At 35.0% G+C, this 23824-nt stretch overlaps 1 protein-coding gene across 1 annotated transcript in view; it reads left to right on the top strand.

Moving 5' to 3' along the window:
- Positions 1 to 14008, top strand: part of PCDH10 (protocadherin 10) — a 59781-nt gene extending 45773 nt beyond the window's left edge. The window contains exon 7 of the mRNA XM_021717848.1: positions 13575 to 14008. Within this exon, the coding sequence (XP_021573523.1) occupies positions 13575 to 13666 (92 nt within the window). The 3' untranslated portion in view covers positions 13667 to 14008. The remainder of the gene's footprint in view (positions 1 to 13574) is intronic.
- Positions 14009 to 23824: the final 9816 nt, after the last annotated feature.

Raw genomic sequence — 23824 nt, 5'->3', positions numbered from 1 at the left:
AATTTTAGAAACACATCTTTTCATATTTAAAGCTGATAGAAACAAAAGAAAAAAATGAAATACATATGGGTATCATTTTCCAAGTAAAAAATAAGAATTAAGGTGTAGATACTTTTTATAATGTTAAAATAATCTGAATTAACCCTATAGCAATTTAGGTTCTGAAATACAGCTACAAAGTAATAGAAAAACTGTGCTTCTTACATGTATCATGTGTGTAACTGATTTTCTTGAGTTTGAACTGCACTTAGCTGGACCAATCTTCATTTTATAAGGCAATGAGGGGGAGAACTAGGTACTTTTCTTGCTTTGAACATCGAATAAATCAGCAATATGGTGGAAAAGAATTGAATAAAGTGTACAGAAGTGATAGTTCTCAAAGAAATGCTATCATCTACAATTACAAGTTGTCTGGTTCCCCTGATGATCACCACTTCTTATCCCTCATTTTACTGTGTTTGGGAATCATTTCATGGATCCTTTATTTAATCAGGATCATAAATTGTCAGAAGTAATATTAAATTTTATTAGAATACAGATATGTATTGAGGCCTGATAATGAGGGGGGTATAAGAATGTATGGTATTATGTGCATCAAGTAAATTCTAATTTCTAAAGAAATTGCAGGAACTATTAAATAATTGGTCAAAATCCACAGTCAAAATCCACTAGTAGGTCATGAGATCAATTTTTTAATTCATAAAGACAACATAAAAACAAAATAAGTGAATAGAACAGAAAAAAGCAGCTCGGAACAGTATTGAAACATAGTATTTATGTACAAGCAGATAGTTCTTTGTGAAACTTTTTTCAGATCCATGTGTGAAATAGGTCATAATTTATGAAATATATTTCTTACTGTGAATTCCCAGAATATTTGAAAAGCAATGCAGCATATGATCTCCAATTCAAATTTAAACTTATTTAATGCTATGAAAAGGCAGGGAAGACATTTTTGAAAAGTTGCTTCATATCTGAATCTTAATCTTTACCCTTTGTATAGATTAGTACATTTAGTTTTAGGATTTTTATGAGAATTAGGTAAACTGATGAATTTGAAAGTACAGCACAATGCATAACTTATCGCAACATAATACACAATACCAAGTGGTATATGGTTTTTTTGTTTTTTTAAGTGAGAAAGCAGGATTTATTGAGAGGACATAAAAGCTCCCACAGTGGGAGAGGACCCTAGGGTGTTGCCTTTGTATACATTATTAATTAGCATTTTAACACTATTCTTGTGTATTGATCTTACAGAATAGAAAGAATCCTATTCCAAAAACCCCAGAGTGTTATAGAATTGTATCTAAGCAGTGCTAACTTGAAAACTTTTAAATGAAAATAGACTCACCTTTGGTATCTACTCATCAGCTCTGTTCCCCTTTGCATCTTCATTTATCAGTGGTATGGATTCCAGGAAGTAAAACACATCTGGCTGAGTTCCAGTCACCTCCCTCTACTTTTACAATCCTCAAATAACTCTCTATCCCTACTATTGAAAAGTACACATATATTGGATTAGGACACATTTATCTGATTTTTATAACCTCAATGTCCTTTCTGAATGTACATTTCCATACAAATACATGTTGAAAATACTGCAGATTTGACAGAATCACAATTTTTGCATATGACTTTCAAAAAAATGTATTTGGTCAGTCTTCAGTATGTGTGCAATAGAATTGAATTGTCGAAATTGCAGTACTAGTAGACTTCTTGAAGTTTTCCTTACATAGTTTGCTAGATACAGCTCCCTAAAGGTGTCCTTCTGCTGTTCAAAATATTTATGAAAACCCCCTTTTTTTTTTTTTTTTGGAATCAGTTAGCAGTTTTATTTCTTTGTCATGAAAACCAGGTTTTAAATGTCCCAGTTAAGATGCATTAGTTCATATTAATCTGTAACTTAATGAATGTTTTTAACAAAGCATGTATATTTTAAAGAGAACTAATTATTCCATGTGGAAACTTCTAATGAGAATATTGTGTGGATGCAGATATTTTTTCTTTTGGTTTGCTTAGTTACTTTTCTTTGAAAGCAGTTGATAATCATTAGGCAACTTCTCAACCCGTCTGTCAGAGAGTAAGAAATATTTAAAGAACACTGCAATCACCTAATCTGGAACACAGTCTCCACCCCCTTTTTCTCCTTATCATTGTGAATAGCTCTTCTTTTGATCATAAAAAGGAGGGGGTAAAAAAGTGTCGACATGATCAGTTGCGTAAGCCTAAAACTCTGAATTTCATTACAAAAGTGTGAGAGTTCTTTTAGTTTTGTTTCCCCATTAAAAATAGGGTGAATGGCCATTCAAACTTCTCTGGCAAAATGCTCATATTTCTCTCAAGATTGATCTGTGTGGGTGTGTGTAGGTGTCTGTGAGAAGAACAAGGGTAATAACAAGCACAAAAAACCCGGCCGTATGAAGGAATATACAAAGAGAAAGAATTATAGCGTAGTTGAGATACGTATCTGTGCCCTTCCAATAATTAGTCTTTAGAATATCAAAACATCTGATTAGAAGGCTGTAATATTTGATCATCAACAAACTAGCTCGGGCCTTTCAAAATCACCCATTCAATGATGTTTTTCAATGTTGTGTGAAAAACACCCTTATTCGTGACACAGCTACCCAAGCCACAAACACAATGATTATAAAAATACAAAGAGAATGGAATTCAAGACAGAGTGAGTTCATTTTAATATGTGCAAGTTAAAACAAAGAAAAGCTGTAATGAAAATAAATGATAGGTAATTCTAGTTAAAAGCTGACAGTGAAACAGTGTGATAAAGCAAACAGGCCTTAGTAAAGAGGAAACATGAGAAGAGGCATATTAAATTTTATTTAAAAATACAGTGATATCAAACTATGTCATTGGATGCCTCTCACGATGTTCACTTTGTTTTTCATTGCTCCTTGACAAAGATGAAGGGCCTCGTATGACTTTATTTGCAAATATTGCCCTGTTCAAAGGTGTCTTACTGATCCTAACATGATGTAAATTTTAGGAATCAGAACAGAGGGGAAACTGGTGATACCACTAATATCATGCAAAAACATGCGACACCAGCATAACCTTTCATAAAGTTATATGACAAGGTTACAACACCGTGATTATTGATTAAAGGTATTGCTGCCGAGATAAGAAGCAAGTTTCCAACTGCAAACCAGTTACGTGTAGTGGAAAAGGTATATTCAGTCATTTTTAAAATTTAGATATTAGCACAGATTTTTAGTTTTCAGTTATAATATTCCCTTGTAAATAGCAATGGTAACACGTATAGAAAAGTCTATCCCAGTATTTTATATAATGACAATAAAAATGAATATAAATGCTACAAATAACTAAGCACCGCCTAATTTAGATTCAACAAGACGACTCATAGCATTCTTTTTTTTTAAAAAAGAAATTGAGATAAGGAAAGACTAAGCTGAATCTCTAGCTAGTTAACAAAGGAATACAACTGGGGAAAAGAGAGGGGAAAGGATAGAATGAAGGGTATTCAAGTGCACAAGCAGATTGTGCTTTCTCACTGATTAGCTGGTGAGACAGCTGATGAAGGTGAGAGACCAATTCTTATGATGGAGGTTTTATGCTTGCCAGAGTGGATCTTAAAACAAGACAATGCAAAAGAAAATAAACAAGACAATGCAAAAGAAAATAAAACGTTTGTGCAGAAAGGCAATCCTATGTTTAGAAAGACTTTCTGATTTTCTCTTTGTCATGTGAGTTTTACAATGTGTGCTACTCAAGTGGCGACGGAATTGCATTATATTTAAACAGTTCCAGGGAATTTTAGATTTATATCCTAATATCTAATTGTAGTAACTGTGCTGCATTCTGCTTTATTCTCTGTGTAATATTGATGGCTATTATTATTTAAATTATCAATAATGTTTGGAAATAATTCTATAAATATATAATATGTAATTTAGAAAGTTTTAAAGATTTTGTGTGTAACTTTGACTAGACTATATACCAAAAGTAGGCTTGAACAACTTTAAAAGAACACAGATTAAGTCATTTTCTGACTTTTTTTGTAGCACACACATGAAAATACAAAATAAAGAAAAATGTTAGTAAAAATGAATAAAAGACTTAAAAATTGTAAAAAAAAACAACATTTTTATTGTTCATTTTCATCTAAGTTCAACTAAAGTTTTCGACCAATATTTTTTAAAAAGTCTTAGCACCATATTGTTGAATCTGTATGCATCAACTGTCATCTAATCTCTACTAACGACTAAACTTATTCTCTATGTTTTTGTTTTTTTTTTTAAGTGGGCCTCACTAATAATACAACCTTAGTGTGGAGCAAGATCTTTTAAATATTCTGGTCCTAATCTCATCTTTAAAGAAGATGAGATGACTATAAGTCAACTCATTTAAGAGGCTAACCACAGCCTAACACTTGTCCAAGACCGTCTCTTGACTCTGAATTCTCACTCTGTGTCAAGCAACGTTTCCCATCTCTATGCCTTATTTTAGCTTGGAATCCTAGGAACAACTATATTTAATAATTTATGCACAAATATCTAAACATATAATTATAGACTATAATTTATATACAAATACATTTTAGTATCTAGAGCATCGCTTGACATTTCAGTGCTTCTCTTCTACCATTGCTCACTTGTAAGAATGATTCTCCCATATAAAACATCATTAAATTTGCCCTAAGAAACTAAAGCTAGTTCGGGTTACCTTTTTATGGATTTCTATCAAAATGAAATGCTCAATGTGTGTATTTTTATTCCTCCTAACAACATGCGATGTTGGTAGTGAATAATCAAAACCAGAGTTAAACAAGTATGAGTCCATCTCCCAGAGAAAGCATATTTAACCAACTTCTGCTCCAGCACGAATAAACTTTGAGTAACCTAACTTTACAAAATCATCATCATCATCCCATCTAATACAATAATCCTAGTAAGTGCAACTTCCTTCAACTGATTTACTCAAGAACTGGAAGAAAAATACAAATGCTGTCTTCACCATCCACTATTTTGCCCCATTGATGAAGGAGGCCTGTCCACCCTAGAGTTTTGGGGATGGAGAACACATGCACGTGACCCTGGAAAGTCAGATGAGAATGACAGCAATGTATTAGTCACAAATTCTCACAGTCTGGGGAATAGCATTACATAACACACCCGGGTTACACTTGAGGACAGAGTCAACCACCTCCCATGAGAGAGGTGGCTGACTCCCACTGATTGGCTTGTTTTGAATTATTTTGTGAGGCTGGGCTACAACAGAAACCTCACTATTTAGAGATAAGAAAGAACAGTGCCTGGTCCCCCTGACCAGGAAAGTTGTTTAGTTAGAGGAATCTCATCTTTGAGAGCAGAGTGAAGAAGGGTTATTCCATTGGAGGCCCTCCTGAAAATGCCAGATATCATGGCAGCATGTGATATTGGACCTTCATTTTAGACCTTAACTTTGGACCTTAATTTTGGTCCTGACATTATAATTGGCTCCTTGAAGCCTTGACATTAATTTATATCTTGGTAATGAACTGAGATTTCTAGGGAGTAGAAGACCCTCCCCAGGACATGAAGTAAGCATTTGATCAGGGAAAATGGTGAGACAGTCTTCAAAAACATAAACATTGAAGGTGTCCCCTCTCTGGCCAGTGAAGATAAATGAGGGACTCAGGTGGTGCTGATGTAGGTAATATATGTTCCCAAGGATGTGGGGTTAGACTAATCCATCTCTGTGGCAATAGCAGGGAGTCTATTTGCCACTTGGTAACTTTAGTAGGGCTTCTTTGAGAAAGCTATTATGCTTCTCACTTAAACTGACTGCTCAAGGTCATGAGAGGACATGGAAGTTGCATTAAATGCTTTCTTTAAGAGTCTACTTTGTTTATTTTGAGAAGTAAAATAAATACCTTAATCACTATCAGTAATGTCTACAACTTTAAAGAGAATAAGGAGTGTTCTGGTGAGGATTTGAATTGTGTCCTCGGCACATGCAGTGAATCTGTTACCTTGGTCTGTATACTGGGTCTTTATAGGTCAAGAGCCCAGAGTTCTTTACTTCCAAAGGGTCAACTCTTAGACAAAAGAAAGAAGAAATCTTGGATACTTTGGTAGAGAAAAAGAAAACAAAACAAGATTGCAATGATGTACAAAAGAGGCCATTTCCCGGTTAGAACTTTCTGGATGGCTGACCAATGTGTGGCCCATTGTACTGAACCTTGGTTCCTGTTTATCAGGGATATCCCGACTGAGGGGTGAAAAGCAGTAACATTCTACTGGGCTCCATCATGTGTAATGATGGTAATACAGTTCATACAATGTAAAAGCCCGTTGACGTTCTCTTAGTTGTTCTAGGTTGCCAGGGGTTCTGCGAGAGTGTTGACTTCCTCTAGCACTGTGGCGTCCGACAAGGGACTGAGGAGAAGTGAGACCACTGCCTCCTGCAGAGGGGATATGTTAGAGGGTTCAGTTTAGTTCCAGTCTGTTGATAGAAGGTCTCAAGATCTGTGCAGAGATTATGGAATGTTCATTTCATGAATCAAGGCATAATAACCAACTTAGTATGGAGAATCAGAAGTTCAGGGTCTGTGAGAGGTCTCTATTTCCAGAAAAGCCCGGTATGTGACCAACATCGGCCCCTCTACAGGTGTATGATATAGAACCAAGGAGAACAGTCTCTTGTATCAGAAGTTCTTGGTCAACTAATGACCATGATAGGTGGTAGAAGAGACTCGAGAAGCCATGAGAAAAAGATCAAATTGTATACCTCTCTTCCCATTGTGTTTTCTTTTTCTGTATCAAAGTATTCAAGATTCTTTCCTTCTTTTTTCCTTTTTTTTTGTTTGTCACCTCTGTACCCTGCTTATATTCATCATTTTTTTAAACTCTAGAAGCCCTTATCATCATCTAGGGGCATCTTCCAAGACAATGGTTGTATTATCGGGCTTAAGGTCCCTGACTTAAGTTGGGTTTGATATAACACCTGTGCCTGTTGACAGCTATTTCCTTCTCCCAAGAGTGCCAGTCAATCTCTGTGGTGTCAGAGTCCATCCAGTAAGATTATTTTGTCTATGATGTGAGCAGGACAATCAAGTCCTAAAGATTATCACTTTGGCATCCTGGTGAGCAGCAACGTTAAGAAAAACCAAGGCACATTGGTTAGGGGTTTTTCACTGGGAAAACCCAATGTGTTGTGTTTTAAAACCCAGTATTTTGAAAAGGTCTGGGACAAAATGCTCCTATGCCTGCTCTCATTGTTTGTTCATCAGTGTCTGGGCCATGGGCTACCATAGATATGCACCCTTTATGCCCTTGGGAGTGAGAAGAATGCTTGAGACAGTGTTGAGGAAAAACAGTAACACAAGACGTGGACAAGGTTGCTACCCTTGCCTGAACGACTCTTATTAGGCAACCTGGGTGCCATGCTTAATTCCTCCTAGGGTATGGTGTCCTTCTCTTCCACAAACCCCTCAATGTGCTATCCCATGTACCTCCTGGGGATGCACAATCGCAAATAATGTCCATATAACTGTCTCATACACCTAGTGATGGTCACCAAGTTAAATTCTGTAACCAGAGAGCTCCAGTTCTCCGTACATGGTAAGTAAGACTCAAGCATCAACCTACTGTTGAATTGCTATGTTGTTGCTACTGTTATGGGCAGAGGTCTCAGGGACCAACTGCTAAAAACAGATAAAACCCAACAGTGAGTCTAGCCCAGTTACAGTCAATTAACGACAGTTTCTCTTCTGGGTACAAACAAGAGCCTTTCAGAGAGAGAAGAAAGGGAAACACCAAGTAAAAACAAGGCAGAAATGTGTAGACCAAAGTGCAAGTCCACTAGCAAGTAATAGTTTGGTCCCAGGTAGTCTTCCCTGTATCAGGAAACCACTTTGTTGTCCAAGAGCAGATAATTAAAGTTGACCAGATGTATTTGATCATGGTAGACCATTTTGCAAATGGTTATTTTACTTGCCTCCTCTTCCTTCTATTAGTGAGCAAGGAATTCCTATCCTAGGGTTATGAGGATCGAGAACATTCAACACTGGATGCTAGACGGAGGGGATTGACAGGAATTCTGTTAGTCTCATTTTCTCTCAGTCTAGGGGAGGAGAACTCCGCACTCCATACAGGGTCACTTAGAGGATGCACTCAGCAGCAGACAGAACAACCAGGAACTGTAGGAGACAGACTGTAGTATCACGGGTGAGCTTTCCCCTGGTTCCGATAGAATGATGTGATTTGCTTGTTTGAATAATTCTGTGTGTTAGCAGGGAACTGAAACCCCACTACTCAAGATAAGCAGGACTCCTTGATAATGAAAATTGTCTGGCTAGGATACCTTGTCTTTTGAAGCAGAGTGGGAGAGAAACTGAAAGTTAAACTGTTGTAGGTCTTCCTATGATGCCAGATGTCATGGCAGCATATAACACTGAGCCTTACATTTAGGCCTTATACCTCCAACATGAGCAGTATGGAGTGAGAGGACCAAAAAATTTCTGTGGACGCTTGACAAATTTAGGTGTTTGTAAGGCTTGGTCCAAGCCAAATATGTGTGATGTTAAGCTTAGATTCTTTGAAAGGGTCATCTTTCAACGCAAGTAGAATTATCTATTATCTTCTAATGCAAGTAGAATTTTTTTGTAAATGCACTTTCCATGAACATAAGCTCTCCAGCACCTTTGTAAATTTGTGAGAGGGTCTCTTTGTTAAGTTCTGGAATTTTATGGTACCATGTAATTTGATGTGGATTCATTTTCCCACATGCCATGTTGCAGGTATTCAGTAAACTCTTTCAATCTTTAAACTCAAAACCTTCAGCTTTTTGAAATTTTCTTGAATTATTACTTTCCCTATTTCTTCCCTTATTTTTTTTTCCATTTTTTGGAATCCCTTATTATTTGGATGTTGAAACGCTCTACTGGTCTGCCAATTTTCTTTGTTTTTTATTCCCTATTTTCTATACTTTTAAAATCTACTTTCTTGGAAATATTGTGTTTGTATTCTAACTTTCTATTGAGCTTTTTATTTTATTATTAATAGTGTTATTACGTTAATTTATTGTATTTTAATTCCTTTTTTTAAACACTCCTATTTTAAATAATTTGAACTCATTTCACAAATGTAACACTCTCTTATTTATCTGAATATACTGATGATAGTAAGTAGTGTCTCCTGGAATTATAGTAGAGATTTTCTGAAACATCTGATGATACTTGCTCACAATTGAGAATGCAGATACTCTAAAATGCTGAAGGTCAAGTCTGTGATTGTGTAGAGGGCTTGTTAAGTATGTTTGTCTACAGGGCGAACTGGCTGATATTTAACTGGGGAACTCTCAAGATCAATGTGTTCAGGCATATTTTTCTTCTTGGGCTAGTTAGAGAAGTATTTTCAGATCTTCTACCTGAAAGTATAAAACTGGGTACTTAAATTCTAAATACTAACTGGAGAAAGAAATCTGGAAGACTCATGATTCAAACTTCTTGGTACGATGGCTGCACATTAAACTGCGCCTGCTGTCTTATAATCTCGCACCCTCCTTTTTAACCTTCCTCGAGATTAATGCATCTCCTGTCTTCTAGCAAGATGGAACAGTTGATCACCCATATGTGCACAGTTTATGAGGCTATCTGAAGAATCGAATTGCTTTTTAATAATATGTTCTAATAAAAATATTAGTTTTATTTTTACCCTTACTTCAGAGCTAATTTGTGCTATCAGTTCCTGATCCACTGGAATTTTCTGTGGATTAAATAAATTTTTTTTGCTTTATACTCTTAACTTTCTGCTAAAGTTTAAAATTTTTCAAAATAAGTATATCAATTACAACTTATTCTTCTACTTACAAACTTCCAGAATGTTGTCATAGTTATCTCTTTACATGTCTGTCTTTTATTTGTCTTTGTAGATTTTTCATTTAAATTATTTCTTTTCATGTTAGAGAATTTTTAGGAGGAAGAAAGGTTAGTGCATTAAATGACTCTTTTTTTTCCTTTTTTTAAATTTATCTTAAAGATGTGGGGTACAATTCAGGATTTGGTATACAAGTGATCATCATACAGGCAAAGTTTGGGACCCCTTTGGTCTCCATTTCACCTGGTTTGGGATCAGGTATACTTATTGATGTTATGTGACCCTTTCTCACCACCCCTCCCCTCCAGCAGTTTCTGGCTACTGTCAATCCTTTTCTTATAGTATTACGGTAAATGTTCAGGGTCCATTTATGAATGAGAATATATGGTACTCCGTTCTTTGTTTCTGTGATAAATTACTGAGTATTACAAATTCTAAATCCATTCAGGGTGCTGCAAAGCCCATCATTTTGTTCTTCTTTATGGCTGCATAATATTTCTTTGTGTATAGGTGCCACATTTTTTTCTTCTGTCCAGACCAGTTTCAATGAGCAGCATGGTTTGTTCAGTCTTTTTGCTATTGTAAATAATGCTGCAGTAAACATGCATGTGCAGGTATCTTTTTTGTAGAGTGATTTAAGTTCCTCTAGGTATATTCCCAGAAAGGGGTTTGCTGGGTTATATGGAAGTTCAACTTCCAGTTCTTTTAGGAATCGCCACACTGTTTTCCACAGAGGTTGAACTAGTTTGCATTCGCTTTTCTCTGCATCCTCTCCAACATCTGTTATTTTTTGTTTGTTTGTTTGGTGGCTTTTTTTTGAGTTGGAGTCTCACTCTGTCGCCCAGACTGGAGTGCAGTGGCCGCTCCCGGCCACAGCAGCCTCGACCTGCTGGGTTCCGGCGATCCTTCTGCCTCAGCCTTCCAAGTAGCTGGAACTACAGGCGCGCGCTACCACGCCCGGCTAATTTTTTATTTATTGTATAGATGAGGTCTCGCCAAGTTGCCCAGGTGGGTCTCGAACCCGCAGGCTCAGGCAATCCATTCACCTCAGCCTCCCAAAGGCACGGGATTACAGGCTGAACCACTGAGCCTGGCTATTTTTTGTTTTATTAATAATGGCTATTCTTACTGGAGTTAGGTGATATCTCAATGTGGTTTTGATTTGCATTTCTCTGATTATTAGTGAGGCTGAGCATTTTTTTGAAGTGTCTGTTGGCTGTTCATATGTCTTCTTTTGAGAAGTGTCTATCCATGTCTTTTTCCCACTTTTTAATGGGGCTGTTTGTTATTGTGTATGAGTTTCTTGTAGATTCTGGATGTTAGCCTTTGTCAGATATGTAGTTGGCAAATATTTTATTTTCTCATTCTGTGGGCTGTTTTCCCACACTCTTGATGGTTTATTTTGCTTTGCAGAAGCTCTTCAGTTTAATGAGCTCCCACTTGTTTTTCTTATTTCTTATGGCATGAGCTTTTGAGGTTGTGAAGAATTGGTTGCCTATTCCAATTTCTATAAGAGTATCTCCTACATTTTCTAAGTTTCTTAAAGTTTGGCATTTTACATTTAGGTCTTTGTTCCATTTGGAGTTGACTTTTGTGTATGGTGATAGGTAGGGGTCCTCCATCATTCTTCTGCACGTGGCCAGCCAGTTTTCCCAGCACCATTTACTGAAAAGGTTCTCCTCTCCTCTGTGGTTGTTAGTGGAGACTTTGTTGAAGATGCTTTGGTTGAGAAATTGAGGTTTTGCTTACGAAATCTCTATCCTGTTCCTTAGGTCTGAATGCCTGTTCTTGCACCAAGACCAGATTATTGTGACCTAATAATAAGGTTTAAAATCTGGATGTGCGATACCTCCTTTGCTTCTTTTGCTGAGCTATGTTTTGGTTATTCATGGTCATTTATGTTTTCATTTGAATTTCTGTATTGTTTCCAGATCTGAGAAGGATATTAGTAATTTAAAGAGTATAATGTTAAGTCTGTAGATTGTCATTGGTGGGATGAACATCTTAACAATGTTGATTCTTCCAATCTATGAGCATGGAATGTTTTTCCATTTGTTTATGTAATCTTTGACTTCTTTTAGTAGTGTTTTGTTGTTTTCATTGTAAAGATCTTTCACTTCTCTGGTTAGGAAGATGCCGAGGTATTTCGTTTTTGTGTGGGGATATAGTGAATGGGATTGTGCTTTTTATTTGTTTCTCTGCCTGTTTGTTTGTTGCTGGTGTATAAGAATGCAACTGTCTTTTGCACATTTATTTTGTACCCTGAGACTTAGCCAAAGTCCTTCATCAGTGCAAGGAGATTTTTGACAGATTCTCTTGGATTTTTGAGATATAGGATTATATTGTCAGCAAAGTGGGATAACTTGACTTCTTCTTTTCATATTTGGATATACCTGATTCCCTTCTCTTGAATGACCTCTCCTTTTAAAAAAAAAAACTGGGGATTTGAAAATGAACTTTAAGTGTAATAAGAAAAATCTTATTAGTATAAAAGGGAATGTCATGAGGAAATCTGATCTTATATTACTGAGAATTTGAATATGGGATTCTTTATTGTTGTTAGGGCTATTTTGAGCAGCACTGATATGCTTGAAATTGGATCACATTTTAGAATTAATAATTAAAATTTAAGACATAAATAATTAACTTATTTTATTACATATTAATGAATAAAATGACAAAATCTGATATGTAATTCAGGTCTCTACATATACCACTACTGTAGTAATTTATTTTTCACTGTAATTTTGTTACAGTTTTATCTTGGAATCTAAAGAAATTTTAGATCAATAATGTTAAAAACAAATGTGTGCTATACACTGATATATTTGTTACAGATTAGTACAGTGATTATTTTTTCAATTGTCTTTAAGGTTAAAATTACATATGAAGATACAATTTAAAACCCAGTATAGCTTTTCTCTAATTACATTGGTTTGTTCACCATATTATTCTACTTTGAATAGTGCCTGAAATTAGTGTCCAAATAGTATCAGGCAACTAGCAAGCTTCAGTACTTGAGGTCAATTTAATTACATCGTGCATGACAGAAACTAGGCCATTTGGGTATTGCCTTTGCCACCAGCAATTGGCACCTGAGTGTTAATGAGCTGGTAATTAAGAGCTGGCACGTACGAACACATTTTACTGTTCGGGACTAGGATAACCATATGCTACATAACTTCTGTGCTAAGTATTTGTTAGCTCCAGAATTTACACAATTATATTGTGAAGTTTTTTTTTTATCTCAATTTTTCCGTGGTTAAAAAAAAGATAAAAACTGTTGCTTTAAACATTTAAGTAACTGTACTCATCAATTTCAAGTTATGAAACTTTCTTAAACTAGCAAGATTATATTTGGAAAGCAATACATTTGGGAAAAATAAAACTGCAGAATTTGTGGAGTAACATTACTTTTAGTTTAAAACTGCATTCACAGGACTTGCATTTTTAAAAATGTTTTGTTGTATAAAAACGTACCCAAAGCAACTTAACACAACATGTGTAAGTAAGGCTGACAGTTTCTGTGATGACCCATCATGATTTCCACCTTCTGATATTCTCACACTTGAGTCATACTTTTCCTATGAATATAGGTGAGATATAGCAAATTGCCTCTAAAAATATCAATGAGGTAAAAGTGAGATGATATGACATTAGATTATCAAAAAGCTATTGTTTCCATTCTGAGTATCTTCTTATGCATGCTCTTATTCTTTTTTGGATTGATTGCAGAGATTCTGTGGAGGCATCTATGTGGAGAGACCCATGTGACCTGTGATCAAGGTCTGTCAACAACCATGAGCAAAAATAGACTTGACCGTTGAGCCTTCAGATGAGACTGCAGCTCCTACCAACAGTTTGACTGCAGCCTCTTGAAAGACCTTAGCAGAAGCACCCAGCTAAGCTGCACTAAAATCTGTGAACCAGACACATTGTGAGATAATAAATGTTTGTGGTCTTGAGCTGTTATGCTTTGAGACTTATTGCTATGTAGCAATAAGTATATAATACAATAAATATATAGGTGAGAATCTTATTGTCTGTTACAGTAACAGGAAGCATGAAGTTTTCTGGTGCTGCGTGGTCATTTTCCAAAACAATATGTATAAAGTATATGTACTGTTTCTTTACTTTCCCCTTCAATTTTCACTTCTCTTTTACCACTCTTCTCCTGACCCCACAAAAAAAAATTCCCATAATTTCTTGGCTTAATCTATTGGCATTTAAAAAAATTAAACTTTTACCATCAGATGAAAAAAAATGTATTAACTTTAGTGAATTTTAGTTGTGAGAATTACTTCTAATTTTCTTCTTTTAAAGTGTTTGCTTTTCCATGGAAGCCTCTGTAGGACATATAGCCTTTTATATGCAGATTGGTATAATTATGCTTTGAAATAGCTTTGAATTCCCTGTAGCTTAAACTGGGAACATGAAAGGCCAAATGTTATGTCGAACTGAAAGATATAAAAGTGCACGTACATCAATCCAAAATGAGATATAGAAATGAACGGCTCTTTACACAGTGATGTCAGTTTTTGACAGATTATTGAAGGGTCTTTATAACTGCAGAGATTGCCTTGGGTTGCATGAAAACTCTGCCTGGGGATAGCCTTATCAGTTTGTATTTTTTATTCCTTCAGTACCAAAAGGCGAGTCGATGTTAAGTGAATCAAGAGAAATACTCCCTGACAAAAGCTTAACTCTCTTCCCCAAAGATGACACCTGGTCCCCAATGGTGAAACCCTGTGTGATCTAATGATGGAATCATCTACGCCATCTGTCATGCTAGAGATGGCAGCCTAGATGAGGAGCTTAAATTTTAGGAAGTCAATAGAAAACCCACATGGCAATCTTCACCTCCGTGGAGATCCCAGTGACAGACAAGGGCCCTTTTCACACAGGAGGGGAGTTTATTGTGCCAGTGACAGACATATTAAGAGTATTTATTTATTTACTTATTTGAGTCAGAGTCTCACTCTGTCACCCAGGCTGAAGTGCAGTGGCACACTCACGACCACCCTGGTATCAACCTGCAGAGCTTTGGTGATCCTTCCTCCCCAGCCTTCCAAGTAGCCAGAACTACAGGCACCTGCTACCGCATCTGGCAAATTTTTTGATTTATTGTAGAGACGAGGCTCACCATGTTGCCTGGACAGGTCTTGAACCCGTGGGCTTAGGCAATCGTCTCGTCTTCGTCTCCCAACATCCTGGGATTATAGGCTTGAGCCACGCCCCTGGCCATATCAAGAGTATTTAAAGCATCCACTTTCTTTATCACAGTCAAGACATTCAAAGGGCATGAGTTTTTGTATGTTCAAAACTTGAAATCTATACTATGGTCATTTAGAAGCAGATTCTAAAAAAACCAAACTTTATATTGAAGTAGTAGGTATTGTTAATTTTAGCATTCCACAATCTTTCTGCCCTCTTTGAATTAAGTAAAAGGACATCTTGGAATTTTTCGTTTCCATCAGCTATGCATGTACATTTTTTTCTTCTTAAAGGATATTATATCCTTTCCTGAACTTAGAATCCAAACAAAGAATGGATTGTCCACCTTATCTGAGTTGATTACTAAAGAGAAATATGTCTTAAAATTAAGACAAAAATTTTCCTAATTCTGGTGTTTCCAGAATGTGCAGATGTTAAGTAGGTACAATTAAAATCAGTACAAGAAGAGGGTAAAATTTTCTGAGTAAAATCTATATTTTGGAACTGACTCTGATTCAAACAGAATTGGATAAGAAATAAATCCTTGAGCATTCAGTCTAGGCTAGGATGTCTACCACATTTTGCACTTTGCAAAACTTACCTATTAGTCTGCAAAGACTGTACAGAAATAAATGATAATAAATGGTAGTTCAGAGAAACATAATAGTTAATTAGCTCTGATACTACAACTTTTTAAAAATATACCAGTATATCAAAATGTTTTTCTTTCTGGAAATAATTGGCATAAATTTGAAAAAAATTCAAACATAGAACTTAATATATATAATGTATATTAGTTGATACTTTAGGAGATATAGAAACAATGTACAGGGGATGGCATAATGACTCCAAAATTATTCAACAATGGATTTTCCTCTAGCTTGGCTACTCAAAATCATGGACCTTGCTAAAGTTTTGCCCGTTAATTCAGAGACTCAGATCAGTTCTCATATCTATAATAGAGTTATGAATTGAATTTTAATTGTTTGATGTTAGACAAAACAATCCCCATTTACAAGGAGAGTATTTTATGATCTGGAAGCATACTTATCCCATAAATCCATGAAGTTCCATGTTCTGTGGAATATCTGGATTCACATTTAAAAAAGCAAACTACACAAGAGAAGAAAAACACCCTCCAACACTCTTACTGACCTATGAAAATGGTTCCAGTTATTAGTGATGGAAAATAGTACCCTCTAGGTTATCCTAGCAGGTGTTACAAGTCATCTTTTCTTGATAAAGGTAATAAAAGAACATCTTTATTTTTAGTTTTTATTCAACTACAAACTGCGGCACAAACCAAGATAAGTTTATAAGACTGATTATTTATAATGAGAACTAAGAGAATTCTACAGTTATCAGGAAAGATAAGATTCACTGAGCACTCTATCTGTGAAGTTCAAGTACTGTGCTGTTCACTTACATACAAAAGATAACATTTTTAACCCATCTACAGAGGATGAAATCACAAGAAGCTAGTAAACTTATTTCCTAATTATAAAGCTAGTGAGTTGGAGCTGGAAGGTGACCTCTGACCTATGAACACCTACTGTTAGTTACCTTAAATGGTATGAGAAAGAAAATAAAATGATATGCTTCATTCAACAAGTCCAGAGTAGATATCCTATGTGTTGAATTTTAAAGATAAATTATTTTACGTGTATAAGTCCCTCCAACATTTAAACCAAACAGCAGTGCTATTTAAACAAATGATTGAAATTATAAAATGACTTTAAGGTTTAAGCTGTAAGTTGTATGCTTTCTCCTTCACCTCCAAAATGTGACAATATATCTCATACTATATTGAGTGTCTGGGGTATGTGTGTGTTTCTCTGTCTGTGTGTGTGTGTGTGTGTGTGTGTGTGTGTGTGTGTGTGTGTAGGATAGATTTTGATGGTAACAGTATTAGAAATGAATAGAATAGTATAGAATAAAGAACAATAGAGTACACTTGAATAAAAAGGATTTAGAGATATCCTAGTCTACAATTCCCCATGTATGTGCTCTAATGACTTACATCAACTATATTGATTTGGGGGAAGTGAAGAAGAAATGTAGGAACTTTCATTTCAAATGAATGCTACCGGGTTTATTAATTTTTGAAACATTTACAAGTCTTCGGCATGTTAAAAGTCTCTCAGGAGTCCCTAAATTAAAAACAAAAGTCTTGTTTAACAATTTTTAAGTCCACTACTCCTAACCACTAACAATGGAAGTCTTTGTTTTATAAAATTAGCTCCCCAAAATGAGAGTTATGAGGTACATACATTGGGAAATATTGATTTACTATTCCACATATTTTTGCATGAGGAAAATTAGGCCTCAAGAAAGCTGCATGAGCAGACGCGTAGCAGAACTGGACCTAAAATACCGAAAAGCAGGACATTTTATGCATACACCAAACCCAGGTCATGAACGTTGATGACCTGGGTTAAGATCCATATTTTCATACTTTAAATCCATATTTTCATAGCTTCTGAAAAATCACCTCACCAAACTGTTACTTAGTTTTCTATTTTGTGATTTGTGACTAATACTTTAACTTCCCTCACTGGATTATTGGCACATTCTATGGACTAATACGCATAAAATTTATAGTGAACGCAACATACAATATATGTAAGACTTAGGGGAATACTATTTTTAGCTGTAGCATGTCATATTTGTTGCAGTGGATTATAGAAGTGAGAAGAATTACTACAATTTGGTACACTTTCTAAATATTTCCTTTTCTCAGAAGTCTGTGAACAAAATTCTAGCATCTCATTTGCATATCGCTAGCAAGTGAGAAACAATTCTCTTGAGACTGCACCTTAAGAGAAGCAAACCTTTGGGTACTATCATAAAAGAATTGTATGCCTGACATGTGAGAAACAATATAAATGGTGGCATGGTTTTGGAATCCATGTATGTAGGTTCAAATTTTGGTTAAATCACTTACTGGATTATCGATGGTAGGGGTGACTACCCCACTCATGAGACTGATTAAAGGATACAAGAGCCACTTTGTAAATTATAACTTTTAATAAGGTACTTAAAACCATATTTCTTGGTCCTTATCACTATACTCAGCAATTATTTATCTTCTAGACATCAAAGTTAATCAGATCATTTATCATGAACTTAATGATGTCAGTGATTTTGTACTTCCTAATTGAAGACATTTTGGGAGAATAATATTTAAGATAAGGAGATGGATTGTTAAATCTACATGAAGATAATACAAATGTTTTATCAGTTTAATAATTTTTGACTGTAGTAGAGAGTCCAAAATGACTGTAATTGTAAGACTGTTTAAAAAAACCTTTAAAGCTTATTTTTTAACATATATGTTTCCTTCTTTCAGGAAAACATTACTTATCTTCACCTCTCTTCTCCTTTTCACATCAAATAAAAGTCAGTACAGAATTCATATAAACTAAACTTTATTATAGAATGCATGTAAACTATACTTTAATATAGAGTGCCATATTTGAAATTTACACAACTATGCTTTGAATTCCTACACAAGTGGAGCTTTCCTTAAGTGTTGTAACAATACTGATTTTAATAAAATTTATTTCTATTATCAACATATACAGTTTTAACTACTTGTAGAATAGATGGTCTGTATGTGTCAACCAGGAAACCTAGGAATACATTCATAATGTACATCTACAGAAAAATAAATGTCATGCATTAAAAATTCTTTAGGCCAGGTGCAGTGGCTCATGCCTGTAATTCCAGCACTTTGGGAGACTGAGATGGGAGGATTGCTCGAGTCCAGGAGTTCAAGACCAGCCTGGACAACATAGTGAAACCTTGTCTCTACAAAACATCAAGAAATTAGCCAGGCCTGGTGGCATATACCTATGTTCCCAGCAACTTGGGAGGCTGAGTGGAAGGATTGCTTGAGCCCAGGAGTTTGAAGTTGTGATGAGCTGTGGTTGTGCCACTGCATTCCAGCCTGGGTGTCAGAGTGACTCCTAACTCAAAAATTAAAATTAAAATAGAAATAGAAATAAAAGTAACAAGTAAATTCATGTTTAGTAAAATAACTTTTTGTAGGTTGAAGACTGTAAGAAGATAATGCCTTTCAATCATATGTTTTAAATAGCATAAATGAAAACAAAATTAAATGCCTCATTTACCCTTCTCCATAAATGAATAAGACACTTTTTATAGATTTTACTGTTCTAGAAAACTGTTTTTCTGATAATATAGAAGTACAATGAAAACGGGCAAATAATTTATTTTTTTAATTAATACTTCCATATATTTTAATTCCCCTGGTTGACAAGATAAGAAAGTGAGTTTTTAAAAAAATAATAATAAGCATGTTTTCATAAAGTTAGTTTCAGAAAATATGTGCTCACATACAGTATAGTCAGTCTTCCTTTTCTATGGATTTCACATCTGTATATTCAACCAACTATGAATTGAAAATATTTCTAAAAAACAAAGTAATAAAAACAACAATCCTGGTCAGGCACAGTGGCTCAAGCCTGTAATCCCAGCACTTTGGAAGGCCGAGATGAGTGCATTGCCTGAACCCACAGGTTCGATACCAGCCCGGACAACTTGGCGACACCTCGTCTCTACAATAAAAATAAAAATAAAAATAAATTAGCCATGCATGGTGGGGTGTGCCTGTTCTTCCAGCTACTTGAAAGACTGAGGCGGAAGGATCACCTGAGTCCAGCAGGTCGAGGCTGCGGTGGCCGTGCGTGAACATGCCACTGCACTCCGGCCTGGGCAACAGAGTGAGACTCTGACTCAAAAAATGAAAAAATAATAATAAAACAACAATCCAACAATAAAAATACAAATTTTAGAATATCCAGTCTAAAGACTATTCTTATTGTATTAGTATTATAGGCATTCTAAAGATTGTTTAAAATACATGCCAGGATGTGCATAAATTATATGCAAATACTGCACCAGTTTATATAAGAAATGTGAACAACCTTAGATTTTGGTATTCACAGGGATCCTCAAACTAATGCCTCATTAATGCCAAGGGAGATTGTATATGCTCTGTGTGTGTGTGTGTGTGTGTGTATGTGTGTGTGTGTGTGTTTGTGTGTGTGTGTGTGTCTACCCACATATATTTTAGTCAACCTGTATGTTTCTATTTGTGTGTGTATTTGTTATTTAGTAAATATTTCACCCAATGATATAATATGATATCTACAACTCTTCAAAAAATCATGCAGAAAAATAATATTCTATTTAAAAACAGATTATTAGTAATTGATTTGCATGTAATCAAGGCCAATAAAAAAAACTCCTTAAGACACTGATAGATTGTATTCATTACTTTTTCTTAATTAAAATGAGAATTGAAAAAAACACCTAGATGGAAAGAAGGGAATCAATCTAAGAATTAGAGGAAATTATTTTTATTTTTGCTTTCTTGCAGAAAAGCTTTCAAACATGATTTACCTGATTAATAGTTGATGCATACAATTATCAGTAATAGCCAATCATGTAACAACTTTTTCAAGTTTGAATAGTTCTAATATGTATAATTTACAAATCCAAGAGACAAAGGATATGAAAAATAACAGAAAATAGATTTTAAAAGTGAAATAATTTGCTCTGGAAGAAATGATTTTAAGCAAATTTTATAATCTGGCAGACATCAGTTTCTATGTTAGTTCAGTTTTATCTATCTACCACATAGATATTTGTTTTTCTTTTCTTCCTTTACAGTGTTAGCTCATTACTACTTTCCTCAAGACTAAAAATCCAGGTCTGCCCCACCTACACTTGACAATGGATGACCTCGTTTTCTAGTTCAGATAAATAATTTAGGCATCAGAAAGATTCCATAACTTCTTCTAAGATCCGAAACTCACCACCATCTGCACCAATCATTACATCTCAAGGGAAACTTTGTGTCAGTGTTTATAATAATCAGGGCTCTTTTGGTTACAAGCAACAGATCATCAACCAACACTGGGTTAAGAAAAAAAATGAAATGTTGACTCAGGTAACTGAAATGTCCATGCATGGGTTTATTTGAGAATCCAAATGAGAAGGCTGATTTTTAAATTATGAGGCTGATTTACTCATCAATGCTTTTAATCCTGTTTCTTCCTGCCTGCCTCTTTAGAAACCTTGCACCATCAATTATCTCTTCCTCTTCTTCATCCTATCCAGTGTTTTCTCCCTCAGTATATAAACATGTTCAACCTATCCTAACTTTAAAAAAAATCCTTTACCATATCTAGCGTCATTATTATGCATGATCTCTCTCCCTTTGTCTCAATATACTGGAACTCAAGCACTCTGATATCCTTTCACTTCAAATCCTTCTGGTTTTTTTAAGTCAACTAAAATTCAATGTATCTGAAAGATAAAGTCTTCCCTTGAATCCTTGTAGAACTTGCCACCTCTGCTGTAAATTTCTTTGTCACAGAAATAATACCAATGCCCACCAAAGCTAGCACATTCATAATTCAATTGCTAAGTATCTTTGGCTTTTAGGTCTTCTGCCCAAATTTAAAGAAACTTCCAGGCTTCTCTTTCAACACAGATAAATCAAGTCCTACTCTTACTGAAGTCATTATTTGCATGAACACATGACGTCATCATCTGAACATAATACAGTATCTTTAAACTTAGACGATTGAGCCATTTGTGTTGGAAAGCAGTGGGATTGTGACAAAAAGATATTTGGATATTTGGCTTACCATTTTAACTATTGGCATTCCCTTGTATCTGTTTCATAGCTAGGATATCAAATAATAATATAGAAGACTTTCCTGCTTAAAAAAATACTTGAAACTGGTTATTTATATAAACTACTGGTTAAATCATAAATGAATGCCTTGCTGGCTAAATTATAAACTACTTCAGTTCATACTCTTACCTATAAATTCTATCTTTGTTTTTCCCTGTGAGTTTGCCTCATATATTTCAGTCTAGAACACTGAATTTTATTTTCCCCCAAATGAGCAATGCTTTTCAATTTCTTTGCCCTTTATAGCTTGTATTCATTTTGTGTGAAACATTCTCATTCACTGTTTTACCTGGAGAACTTCTATTCATCTTTTACTCCTCAATGACTCATATGCTAGTATTCTAGAGATGTCTGTGACTTCTCTAGCTAGAAGTTTACACTTCTTTTACTTGATTCTCTTCCACTTTTTCAAGAACCCTACTGAGATTTGAAAATGAATCAAAGAATAACTTTTGGCTTCAGGATGTTTATTATCTGGTAACATCTAAGAGTCAAATACAAAATGCTTAAGAATGAGGAAAATAATATACAAGCATTGTCTGAGATGTGTTTATCAGGTAAGAGATTTTGTAGTGAAAGCTAGGTAGAGTTTATTGGGGAGGATTTATTTATGGAGATAAGATTTAAGTAAGGATTACAAAAGACAAATGAAATTCAATTACGTAAGAGTAGATTACCTAAATTAAAATTTATCAGTAGTAAATGTGTGTGCTTTTACCCTAAGTGCTGTGGTGAAGACTACCTCATTTAATCTGGCTGATATGGTAAAATGTATATATAAAAGCAGTATGTGGAGATAAACAGTTTAATGCAACAACCATAGAGGAATTCTAAGTTGCTGTAAAAAGAGTTAATTTTCTCCTGAATGTATCCTTGCTATCTTATCTATGTATTGTCATCCAAATGAAGCTTAGACTTTCTAGAGCAATGAAACAGAAAGCATTTTGAGGTTTCTTTCCCATATTTATCTAAAGTACTGTGAAAGAATTTTTCTATTCCCAGGATTTAGTTTGACAGCAATCTTCTCAAAATCAGAAACTACGAAGAATTCATTTTTTCATCCTGGGAGCTTAGCGCCATACCCGGTGCTTAGTATGTTTTAAATAAATACAAGTTGAAAGGATTTGAGAATGAGGCTGCTCAATTCAGGTTGATGTTCTGCATTAATCTGAGAAGTAATGCAGTTGTTTTTTTTTTTTTTTTTGGCAGGCTGTAAAAACAGAGACAAGGGATATCTGGACAGCTTTCCAACTCTTTGTAATTGTGTCTTCATAATGCGATTTAATTGTCTATAATGAAATAATGGGAGTTCTATGATATATCTACTCTACTGACATATCCTGTACCTGTAGAGAAAATTCTATAGACATACAACAGTTTTCCAAAGTTCACAATTTTTATTTTTGTTATATTTTAATGTTTAAGAAACAAAATATTTGTAATTTTTTCCCTTAGAATTTGCATAATCAATGTAGAAGTATTTTTTCTTCTTTTTTTTTTTTTGAAAGTTCTTCATTTCTTAATAAAGTGGCATTTTTTCCTAAATATAATTATTTAACATAGTCTGAGAGAGAAATTTGTCTTCAAGCAAAAAATTCTTACAGGACATTTTTTTTTTTTAAACGCAGAAGAGAAACTTGAACAGGCATGACTACTTTAGATATAAGAACAGAGTAGTCAGCAAATTCCTGTTGTGTTTAGCTGATGAAAATGGTAGTAGGAAAGGGCAAATGGTAGCATCATCTCTGGAGTGTAGTAAAAACAATATTTCACAGTAAAGGTGCTCTTATTCATTTCTTAAGATTTTGTTTTAGACAAACCTGTGTTGTTTTGTTTTGCTACATTCTTTCTTTGTAACTGTAGGTAATTCTGTGAGCCTCAGAGCCCCTGGGTAAGTTTGGATTTGTAATACCTTCCCTCAAACATTGTTATATGAACAAATTTTAAAGTGGCAATAACAGGTAGACTTTTGTTGTTGCTGTGATATTGATGATAACACAACACCAGTGATATTTAGGGGAGCCATGACTGCAGACACTGA

This window comes from Carlito syrichta, unplaced genomic scaffold, assembly GCF_000164805.1.
Source record: "Carlito syrichta isolate Samal-C Ts95f unplaced genomic scaffold, Tarsius_syrichta-2.0.1 Scaffold311260, whole genome shotgun sequence".
In the NCBI taxonomy this organism is placed as follows: domain Eukaryota; kingdom Metazoa; phylum Chordata; class Mammalia; order Primates; family Tarsiidae; genus Carlito; species Carlito syrichta.
This window is presented reverse-complemented; position numbering and strand designations above follow the sequence as displayed.